The 11,610-nt window shown below is 53.9% G+C and overlaps 1 protein-coding gene and 1 long non-coding RNA gene across 2 annotated transcripts in view; both read left to right on the top strand.

Moving 5' to 3' along the window:
* The window catches only part of lrp12 (low density lipoprotein receptor-related protein 12), a 9,620-nt gene extending 2,469 nt beyond the window's left edge, over positions 1–7,151 (top strand). Inside the window, 9 exon segments of the mRNA XM_083684849.1 lie at positions 1–165; positions 1,280–1,645; positions 1,648–1,688; positions 2,046–2,084; positions 2,086–2,268; positions 3,355–3,824; positions 4,100–4,112; positions 4,114–4,233; positions 6,027–7,151. The exon segment at positions 1–165 is cut by the window's left edge and continues 38 nt beyond it. Coding sequence (XP_083540975.1) covers positions 1–165; positions 1,280–1,645; positions 1,648–1,688; positions 2,046–2,084; positions 2,086–2,268; positions 3,355–3,824; positions 4,100–4,112; positions 4,114–4,233; positions 6,027–7,079 — 2,450 coding nt within the window. The 3' untranslated portion in view covers positions 7,080–7,151.
* A 1,451-nt stretch (positions 7,152–8,602) lies between these two features.
* LOC310814864 lies at positions 8,603–9,324 on the top strand. The gene is made up of 2 exons (XR_014554600.1): positions 8,603–8,878; positions 8,938–9,324. It is a non-coding gene; the product is annotated as an uncharacterized lncRNA (long non-coding RNA).
* Positions 9,325–11,610: the final 2,286 nt, after the last annotated feature.

The raw sequence follows: 11,610 nt of genomic DNA on the forward strand, positions 1-11,610 counted from the left end.
TGTTGGACTGGATCTCCATCGGGACCTATAAGAACCTGGATGGGTTCCGGGCGTGCGGGTCGTCGGTGCCGGCCCCCTACATCTCCTCCCAGGACCACGTCTGGGTCAGGTTCCACACTGACGCCAGCCTCAGCGGCAAGGGCTTCAGGCTGGCTTACGTAACAGGTACACACACTGTGTGTGTGTGTGTGTGTGTGTGTGTGTGTGTGTGTGTGTGTGTTTGGTCTCGCCAGCCTCAAGCTAGTTCCTGAGATGGATGATCTATTTATATCTGAGGGAGGGGAGGGACACACACACACACACACACACACACACAGGCCACTAATTGCCTGTGTCCCAGTAGCAGCAGTAGCTGTGTGATCAGGGTGTCAGGGAGCCAGAGGTCCAGAGGTTCATTAGTCAGGGATTTATCCTGCTGGTGAGAACCCTTCCTTCCCTCCCTCCCTCCCTAATTACCTCCCTCCTCCCTCCATCCCACCTTCCCTCCTTCTCTCCCTCCCTCCCTAATTACCTCCCTCCCTCTCTCTCTCCCCCTCTCCTTCCCTCCCCAATTACCTCCCTCCTCCCTCCCTCTCTCCCAGCTAAAGTGGAACACATCTGAGAGAGAGAGACTCCCTCCCTCCCCTCCCTCCCTCCCTCCCTCCCTCCAGAACGCCAGTATTGAGACTAGAAACAGGAGCGGTGTGATTGGCTGGTCTGTTTATGGCCTCTCTGCTGGGTTATAATTAGGCTCTGAAGTGTCCTGCTGCTGCGTGTGTGTGTGTGTGTGTGTGTGTGTGTGTGTGTGAGGAGGCAGACAGAGAAGAGCTGCTTTGTTTGTTCTCTCCTCTCCCCTCTCCCCTCTCCTCCCCTCCTCCCCTCTCCTCCTCCCCTCCCCTCCTCTCCTCTCCTCTCCTCCTCCCCTCCCCTCCCCTCCCCTGGTCAGTAACAGTACACCTCCTGGTCAGTAACAGTACACCTCCTGGTCAGGGAGACAGATGTATTGGTGGCTGTTTAGAACTGATTCTGTTAAGGATTGACTAATAATAATGAGGAGAAGAAGAAGAAGAAGAAACGCTTTATGAGCTTTAAAAGTGACATTTTTATTTTCATGGCTGATATGAGCAGGCGTGATGATCAGACGAGACATCAGTAAAGTAACGTGCGAGGCGAGGGTTTGGGCCGGCAGTAGAACCTCACATCCGACCAGAGCTCAGTACCCAGAATCGCTATCGGCAATGAAAAAGTGTTGCCTCTGCATCTCTGTTATAATCCCCCCCCCCCCCCCCCCCCCCACCAGGCAGGTCAGAGGAGATGAGCTGTGACCAGGACCAGTTCCACTGCTCCAACGGGAAGTGTGTCCCGGAGTCGTGGAAGTGCAACAGCATGGATGAGTGTGGCGACAACTCAGACGAGGAGCTGTGCGTCCAGCCCCGCCCCTCCGCCGCCTTCTCCTTCCAGCCCTGCGCCTTCGACCAGTTCCCCTGCCTGTCCCGCTACACCCGCGTCTACACCTGCCTGCCCGACTCCCTCAAATGCGACGGCAGCATTGACTGCCAGGACCTGGGCGACGAGATCGACTGCGACCTGCCCACCTGCGGGGAGTGGCTCCGGAACTTCTATGGCACTTTCGCCTCGCCCAACTACCCCGACTTCTACCCCCCGGGAGCAACTGCACCTGGCTGATCGACACGGGGGACCACCGCAAGGTAACCACGCCAACGCTAACGCTAACCACACTGGTCTACAGCTGGGTCTGTAGCTCACCACACTGTAGCTAACGCTAACCCCGCTAGGTCTGTAGCTAACGCTAACCCCGCTAGGTCTGTAGCTAACGCTAACCCCGCTAGGTCTGTAGCTAACGCTAACCCCGCTAGGTCTGTAGCTAACGCTAACCCCGCTAGGTCTGTAGCTAACGCTAACCCCGCTAGGTCTGTAGCTAACGCTAACCACTGTCTGGGTCTGAGGAGGAGGAGCCCAGTTGTGATCGAAACAGATAAAACATAAGACTGACTGACTGACTGACTGACTGTCTGACTGACTGACCCTGTCTCTCTCTCTGTCAGGTGATCCTGCGCTTCACGGACTTCAAGCTGGACGGTACCCGGGTACGGGGACTACGTCAAGGTGTATGACGGCCTGGAGGAGAACCCTCGCCACCTCCTCCGCGTCCTCACCGCCTTCGACTCCCGCGCCCCCGTGGCCGTCGTCTCGTCGTCAGGGCAACTACGCGTCCACTTCTACGCCGACAAGATCAACGCCGCCAGGGGCTTCAATGCCACATACCAGGTAGAGGGAGGGAGGGATGGGGGGGGGAGGGAGGGATGGGAGGGAGGGATGAGAGGAGGGGGGGAGGGGAGGGAGGGATGAGGAGGGGGGGAGGGGAGGGAGGGATGAGGAGGGGGGGAGGGAGGGATGAGAGGGAGGGAGGGATGGGAGGATGGAGGGAGGGATGAGGAGGGGAGGGATGGGAGGATGGAGGGGGGAGGGAGGAGGGGAGGGATGGGAGGATGGAGGGGGGGAGGGATGAGGATGGAGGGATGGGGAGGGGATGGGAGGATGGAGGGGGGAGGGATGAGGATGGAGGGATGAGGAGGGGAGGGGTGTTAGGGTTAGAGATCAACATCACGTACAAATGGTGGTTTTGTGCTCATGATTGAATTTGAAATAATAACTTGAAACTTTAGCAACTAACAAACTACTATAATACTATAATACTACTATACTACTATAATACTATACTACTATAATACTATAATACTACTATAATACTATACTACTATAATACTACTATAATACTACTATAATAATATAATACTATAGAATAAAAACTTTGCAGATGTTTCTTCTGCAACTTCCTTTTTCTAGTTTCTTAACATCACCCCCTCCTCCTCCTCCTCTACCCCTCCTCCTCCTCCTCCTCCACCCCTCCTCCTCCTCTACCCCTCCTCCTCCTCCTCCTCCACCCCTCCTCCTCCTCTACCCCTCCTCCTCCTCCTCCTCTACCCCTCCTCCTCCACCTCTACCCCTCCTCCTCCCTCCTCCTCTACCCCTCCTCCTCCTCCACCTCTACCCCTCCTCCTCCTCCACCTCTACCCCTCCTCCTCCTCCACCTCCACCTCCACCCCTCCTCCTCCTCTCCCCCTCCTCCTCCTCCACCTCTACCCCTCCTCCTCCTCCTCCTCTACCCCTCCTCCTCCTCCTCTACCCCTCCTCCTCCACCTCTACCCCTCCTCCTCCTCCTCCTCTACCCCTCCTCCTCCACCTCTACCCCTCCTCCTCCTCCTCCTCCTCTACCCCTCCTCCTCCACCCCTCCTCCTCCTCCTCTACCCCTCCTCCTCCTCCTCCTCTACCCCTCCTCCTCTACACCCCAGGTGGAGGGCTTCTGCCTGCCGTGGGAGGTCCCCTGCGGGGGGAACTGGGGGTGCTACACGGAGCAGCAGCGCTGCGATGGCTACTGGCACTGTCCCAACGGGCGTGACGAGGCCAACTGCTCCGCCTGCCAGGAGGAGGAGTTCCCGTGCTCCCGCAGCGGCGCCTGCTACCCCCGCTCGGACCGCTGCAACTACCAGAACCGCTGCCCCAACGGCTCCGACGAGAAGAACTGCTTCTTCTGCCAGCCGGGGAACTTCCACTGCAAGAACAACCGCTGCGTGTTTGAGAGCTGGGTGTGTGACGCGCAGGACGACTGCGGGGACGGCAGTGACGAGGAGAGCTGTCCCGTGGTCGTCCCCACGCGGGTCATCACCGCCGCCGTCATCGGCTCCCTCATCTGCGGCCTGCTGCTGGTCATCGCGCTGGGATGCACCTGCAAGCTGTACTCCCTCAGGATGTTCGAACGCAGGTGGGTACACACGCACAGCGCGCACACGCACACAGGGCTGGTAGTACCCAGGTAGACACACACACACAGGGCTGGTAGTACCCAGGTAGACACACACACACACACAGCCTTGGTGGTAAACTGGTAGCACAACTGGTTACTGTCCAATGTGACTGATCTGATCTGATCTGATTGGCTGTTCCCTCCCTCTAACCTGATCTAATTGGCTATTCCCTCCCTCTAACTGATATTATTGCTGTTCCCTCCCTCTAACTGATCTGATTGGTTGTCTGCAGGTCCTTTGAGACCCCAGCTGTCCCGGGTGGAGGCGGAGCTGCTGAGGAGAGAGGCCCCGCCCTCGTATGGTCAGCTGATCGCTCAAGGTCTCATCCCCCCTGTGGAAGACTTCCCTGTCTGCTCTGGCAACCAGGTGAGACACACACCCCCCGCACACACACCCACCCACACACACATACACACACACACACACACCTCATTTGACCAAAGAGAACGTATTGACTTAGTATCATCTGTTGATAAGCCATAGTCTTTCCCTGTATCAATGAAAAGTGTTATTGATGACAATTTTTGTTGCCTTAGCTGTTTACCAAAACATATTCAAGTTACAGTTATATATGAATATGGGCTTAAAGTGCCGACTCTCAGCTTTAATTTGAGGGTATTCACATCCAAATTGGAGGAAGGGTTTAGGAATTACAGCTCTTTAATATGTAGCCCCCTCTTTTTCAAGGAACCAAAAGTAATTGGACAATTGACTCAAAAGCTGTTTCATAGACAGATATTTATCTTTATCTTTATCAGTTAAGCAGGTAAAAGGTCTGAGTTGATTCCAAGTGTGCCATTTGCATTTGGACGCTGTTGCTCTCAATGCGAGTGAAACAGGCCATCCTTAGGCTGCAAAAACAAAAGAATCAGAGAGATAGCGGCAACATTAGGAGTGGTCAAATCAACAGTTTGGTACATTCTGAGAAAAAAAGAATGTACTGGTGAGCTCAGCAACACAAAAAGGCCTGAATGTCCACAGAAGACAACAGTGGTGGATGATCACAGGATCCTTCACATGGTAAAGAAAAACCCCTTCACAACATCCAGCCAAGTGAAGAACACTCTCCAGGAGGTCGGCATGTCATTATCCAAGTCTACCATAAAGAGAAGACTTCACGAGAGCAAATACAGAGGGTTCACCACAAGGTGCAAACCTTTCATTAGCCTCAAGAATAGAAAGGCTGGATTAGACTTTGCCAAAAAACATCAGAAAAAGCCAGCCCAGTTCTGGAACAGCATTCTTTGGACAGATGAAACTAAGATCAACCTGTACCAGAATGAAGGGAAGAAAAAAGTATGGAGAAGGCTTGGAAGTGCTCATGATCCGAAGCATACCACATCATCTATAAACCACGGTGGAGGCAGTGTGATGGCATGGGCATGCATGGCTTCCAATGGCACTGGGTCACTAGTGGTTATTGATGATGTGACAGAAGACAGAAGCAGCCAGATGAATTCTGAAGTGTTTAGGGAAATACTGTCTGCTCAGATTCAGCCAAATTCAGCAAAGTTGATTGGACGGCGCTTCACAGTACAGATGGACAATGACCCAAAACATACTGCGAAAGCAACCCAGGAGTTTTTTAAGGCAAAGAAGTGGAATATTCTGCAATGGCCGAGTCAGTCACCTGATCTCAACCTGACCGAGCCGATGAAGACAAAACTAAAGGCAGAAAGACCCACGAACAAACAACAACAACAACAGCTGCAGTGAAGGCCTGGCCAAGCATCACAACGGAGGAAACCCAGCATTTGGTGTCCATGGGTTCCAGACTTCAGGCAGTCATTGCCTGCAAAGGGTTCTCGACAAAATCATAAATACAATGTTAGTATTAAAAAATATGTTAATTTGTCAAATTACATTTGAGCCCCTGAAAATAGGGGACTGTGTATAGAAATGGGTGCAATTCCTAAACGTTTCATACAATATATTTGTTCAACCCCTTGAATTAAAGCTGAAAGTCTGCACTTCAATTGCATCTCGATTGTTTCATTTCAAATCCATTGTGGTGATGTACAGAGACAAAATTGTGACAAATTGTGAAAATTGTGTCACTGTCCAAATATTTTCGGACCTAACTGTACATCTCAAACTGTACTAACTGTTGTTTCCCTGTGTGTGTGTGTGTGTGTGTGTGTGTGTGTGTGTGTGTGCAGGCCTCCGTCCTAGAGAACCTCCGCCTGGCCGTCCGCTCCCAGCTGGGCTTCACCTCCATCCGCCTGCCCACCTCTGGTCGCCACGGCAACCTCTGGCGCCGCCTCTTCAACTTCACAAGGTCGCGGCGCTCCGGGTCGCTTGCTCTGGTGTCGGCCGACGCCGAGGACAACAACGGTACCGGAGGTGGCGGTACCGGAGGTGGGGCGGGGCGTGAGGCGGACAGGACCGGGCCCCACTGGGGCCTCCTCCCACTGGACTCTGACGACCCGGAGGGAGAGGGGGACCGGAGGAGGGAGGTCCCCGGGGCTGTGGGGGGGCTGGTGCCTCCCCTGCCTCTGAAGACGCCCCCGGCCTCCGCCGTGGAGGCCATCGTGTCAGTCTCCGCCAGCCCCCTCGCTGCCCCGCCCCCCAGCAGGGACCGCCCTCGGGACCGCCCCCAGGATCGGGACCGTCCCCGGGACCGGGACAGACCCAGGGAGCGGTCCAGGGCCAACAGCCCAGCCGTGGTCGACGGCCCCACGGAGAGTTCTGGTTCCGGAGGAAGTCCGGAGCCTCTGAGTGCCGGGGGCGGGCCCGTGACGGGGGGGAGGAGCCAGAGCCAGCTTAGCTCCGCCCTGAGTCGGATGAGCCGCAGCCTGCGATGGATGCGTTTCACCTTCGGAGGGCGCTCTTCCTCCTCCTGCAGCCAGAACCACAGCCCCCTGCGGCAGCTGGAGCACGGAGGGGGAGGGGGGGGGGGAGGAGGAGGAAGAGGAGGAGGAGGAGGAGGAGGGAGCAGGGAGGACGAAGACGACGTGGAGCTGCTCATCCCCATCTCCGACGTCGCCTCGGATACGGACTCCGCCAATGAGAGCTCTCGGCCGCTCTTGGAGGCGGGGCTAGAGGCTGGGCTAGCCCCGCCCCTCATCCCCGCCCATAGGTCCCGATCGGCCAATCGGGACGGGCCGTGTGAACACTGTGGGATGGTCCACACGGCCCAGATCCCAGACGTCTGTCTGGAGGCCACCGGCAAGACCGAGAGCAGCGATGACGAACTGCTGGTGCTCTGCTGAAGACTGGACCCGCTCCAGAACCCTAGGGTGTTGGTGGTACCACTCTAACTAAAGGACACTATGGTGTTGATGGTACCACTATTATTCTGAACATGGACCGTCCCTGTTTAAGCTCACCCTTCCATTTCTCTCTTGTGGGAGGGAGGGAGGGAGGGTGTGACTTCTGTACCTTCTGAGTGTTAAAGAGCTTAAAGTGTGTTTATGGAAACGGCTGTTTGTATTAGCTGACATCACAGACTTGCGGTACAGCCTGGGTGCGTTTATCTGATGGTACTAGGAGCCCCAACCCCGCCCCTACCCCACCTTCCCTTGTTCCGTTTCTAGAACATTCTATCTGGGCTGTTCCGTTCTAGAACACTGAGGAGCTCAGTTCTAGAACCTCCTCTCTGGAGTTCAGTTCTAGAACCCTTCTCTGGAGAGTTCCAGTTCTAGAACCCTTCTCTGGAGAGTTCCAGTTCTAGAACCCTTCTCTGTGGAGAGTTCCAGTTCTAGAACCCTTCTCTGGAGAGTTCCAGTTCTAGAACCCTTTTCTGTGGAGAGTTCCAGTTCTAGAACCCTTCTCTCTAGAATGGCCTCCATAGCAACACCTGCACCTGTGAGTAAGTGTTGTTGTAGGTTTCCTGACACACAGGCAGACAGAGAGGAACGGAGGGGGCCACCCAACTACCCAACCGCCACCAACCACCCAACCAACCACCACCCAACCAACCCAACCACCAACCCAACCAACCAACCACCAACCAACCACCCAACCACCACCCAACCACCTAACAGCCATCCAACCACCCAACCACCACCCAGCCACCTAACAGCCATCCAACCACCCAACCACCACCCAGCCACCCAATCACCACCCAGCCACCAACCAACCACCCAACCACCCAATCACCACCCAGCCACCCAACCACCCAGCCACCAAAAAAACCATCCAACCACCACCCAACCACCCAATCACCAACCACCACCCAAACACCCAATCACCAGCCACCACCCACCTGCTTCCGTCCCACTGACTAACAGTCTTCTTGGGGTGAAGCAGAATAAATAAGCTGCCTTTTTATGTAAAAAATGATGGTACTGTGAAATGGTACAGATGACTGAATATTGGGATATGGAATAAAGGTTTAGTGTGAGATGGTACAAGACAGAACCTAGGCACAGAACCTTGGGACGTAACCTAGGCATAAAACTTTGGGACAGAACCTAGGCACAGAACCTAGGCACAAAACCTTGGGACAGAACCTTGGGACAGAACCTAGGCACAAAACTTAGGGACAGACCTGTGACTCGCTAGAGGAGAGTTAGGATGTTACCTGTCAGTTATATTTCATGTCAGTTGTTCCATCATAATGGGATGGGGAGGGGTGGGGCTCCGTGTGTCTGTACTGGGAGGGGGAGGGGTGGGGCTCTGTGTATCTGTACTGGGAGGGGGAGGGGTGGGGCTCCATGTGTCGGTACTGGGGGGGGGGGCTCTGTGTGTCTGTACTGGGAGGGGTGGGGCTCTGTATGTCTGTACTGCGAGGGGGAGGGCCGGAGTTCTGTGTGTCTGTACTGGGAGGGGCAGGGCTCTGTGTGTCTGTGGCTAACCACCCATGTGACAGGTCTGTCCTGTCTGTTCATCTCATTTCTGGGGCCATGGTGTGTTCCGGCCGTCCAGACAGGTCCAGACAGGTTCTGACAGGTTCTGACAGGTTCCGGCCGTCCTGACAGGTCCTGACAGGTCCAGACAGGTCCAGACAGGTCCAGACAGGTCCAGACAGGTCCAGACAGGTTCTGACAGGTTCTGACAGGTTCCGGCCGTCCTGACAGGTCCAGACAGGTCCAGACAGGTTCTGACAGGTTCCGGCCGTCCTGACAGGTCCTGACAGGTCCTGACCAATCTGTTCTCCATGTGTGATCATGATGGCTAAAGCTTTTTATTTATAGGAAAAGGAAAAGTGAAATTCCAGAGAACAGTTTCTCCAAACTAAACATGGTATAACATCCAGCCTTGTTTGGTGTATTTATTTGTTTTGTTACTGTTTTGGTAACCCCAATGTTTTGGTACTGGGAAATACTGGTGTGTGTGTGTATATTTATTATTATTATTATTATTATTAATTTCAACTTCAGTAGCTGTTTACCTGAGATGCATGTCAAATTGTCTTGTGCTATTTTTATTTGTTAAGTGAAATGGTGTTGAAAAAAAAAAGTATATAAACATAACTGTTTACTGCACTAAGAACAGAATAAAGCGTTGATCCTGCTGGAGGAGTGTGTTCTCTGACCCCTGACCCAGGAGTCATATCAACAACGCACATTCATCTACACCAGGGGAGGCTGGTGGAGGTAGAAATAGGAGGATGGGAAGGAGCAGGAAGAAGTAGGTCTAAAGCTCTTGTCTTCGCCCCTCTCTCTCTACTCCCTCTCTCTCTCTACTCCCTCTCTCTCTACTCTCTCTCTCTCTCTCTCTACTCCCTCTCTCCCTCTCTCTCTACTCCCTCTCTCTCTACTCTCTCTCTCTCTCTCTCCCTCTCTCTCTACTCCCTCTCTCTCTCTACTCTCTCTCTCTCTCTCTCCTCCCTCTCTCCCTCTCTCTCTACTCCCTCTCTCTCTCTCTCTCCTCCCTCTCTCCCTCTCTCTCTCTACTCCCTCTCTCTCTCTCTCTCCTCCCTCTCTCCCTCTTGTGGAGGTGTTTGGGTGTTTCATGTTAGGCCTCATTAGAACCACACAGAACCTCAGCAGCCCAACCACAGCCTGGGTTCTGGTAGTAGTCAGGCCCGCTCAGCCCAACCACAGCCTGGGTTCTGGTAGTAGTCAGGCCCGCTCAGCCCAACCACAGCCTGGGTTCTGGTAGTAGTCAGGCCCGCTCAGCCACAACCCCCATGCTGTTAAAGAACAGGGAAACACTGCTAAGAGGGGGAGGGGGGGGTGAAGAGAGAGAATGAGGGGGGGAGAGAGAGAAGGTGGGAGGGAGGGGGGCGGGGGGGGGGAGAGAAAATGTATGCTTCATTTTGTAGCCAATCAGAGTGTTGTTGCTAGGTAAACACCACATAGAACACCTGGCTCTCTCCGTGGTGAGTGTTCTGGAACTGTTTGGTAGTTGGTGAGTTAATGACAGGAGAGAGAGAGAGAGAGAACATCACCAGAGATGGACCAGCGATGTTCCTGTGGTGTTTGGTGGGATATTCCCTGATGAGACGCCGGCCGTCAAATTCTCCTTTCTGACGTCCGTCATGTGACTCCACGGCTGCACAGCAGAGGCAGAACGTCAGAACTGACCACACGCTCACCACAGCAGAGGCAGAACGTCAGAACTGACCACACGCTCACCACAGCAGAGGCAGAACGTCAGAACTGACCACACGCTCACCACAGCAGAGGCAGAACATCAGAACTGACCACACGCTCACCACAGCAGAGGCAGAACATCAGAAATGACCACACGCTCACCACAGCAGAGTGACAGGCATCGTCAGAGAGGGATAGGCTGATCGTCTTCATGGGTCATTTCACTATGAACCTGTGCTTGTCATGTTGAGAGAGAAGAACCAGTCATGTTGAGAGAGAAGAACCAGTCATGTTGAGACGCGACCTCTCAGATTTACACTCTTAGATATTCATGTTCGTGTGATGTGTGAGAGGGAAGCCATGATGCCTCCAGCGGCCTCCAGTGGCCTCCAACGGCCTCCAGAAGCCTCCAGTAGCCTCCAGTGGCCTCCAGTAGCCTCCAGCAGTCTCCAGACACGCTCAATTAACATCATGGTTTGCCTGTGAGGTCACGGTGTCCTGATGGCCAGTCATTTCCATGGCGGCTCCTCATGCAAAGACAAACCTGGGACCAAACGACAGGTGATCTGACAGGTCGTTAAAGGGAAGAGAAAACCCTGGAAAAGATGCAAAGGTAGAAACTTTCCCTGCGTGAGTGTGTGTGTGTGTGTGTGTGTGTGTGTGTGTGCGCCAGGTGAGACAGGTTGGCATGGCTGGCCAGGTGCCCTCAGGAGGCTGAGGTGACCGGGGGGGGGGGGGATAAACATGAATAAACTTTCATACAACTAACGTGAGACTAACGTGTTCCCTGGCTGTGATTGGCTGAGGCCTGCTGGTTCCCTGGCTGTGATTGGCTGAGGCCTGCTGGTTCCCTGGCTGTGATTGGCTGGGGTGGAGGATGTATAACCAAGACTCATCATAAAAGTCAGAAGGCTAAAAGACAGAAGATTTACCATACATGGCTTGGAACGCAGTTTTAGACCACATATTTCAGATCACATATTTTTCCAAACCTGTTTTATAAGATGAGATCAACTTTATTGACTATTCTCCACCGGCTGTAACCATGGTACCCTGGTGGTTGACAGGCATGGCGTAGTCTACCGTACGGTAGGGACACGCTCAATTAATGTCATGGTTTGCCTGTGAGGTCACGGTGTCCTGATGGACAGTCATTTCCATGGCGAATGCAAGATGCAAAGGTAGAAAAGATGCAAAGGTAGAAACTTTCCCTGAAGAACAAACAAACACATCAGCTTAACTTGACCTGTCATTGGGTTAG

The sequence above is a fragment of the Argentina silus genome (assembly GCF_951799395.1).
Source record: "Argentina silus genome assembly, chromosome: 14".
Taxonomy (NCBI): domain Eukaryota; kingdom Metazoa; phylum Chordata; class Actinopteri; order Argentiniformes; family Argentinidae; genus Argentina; species Argentina silus.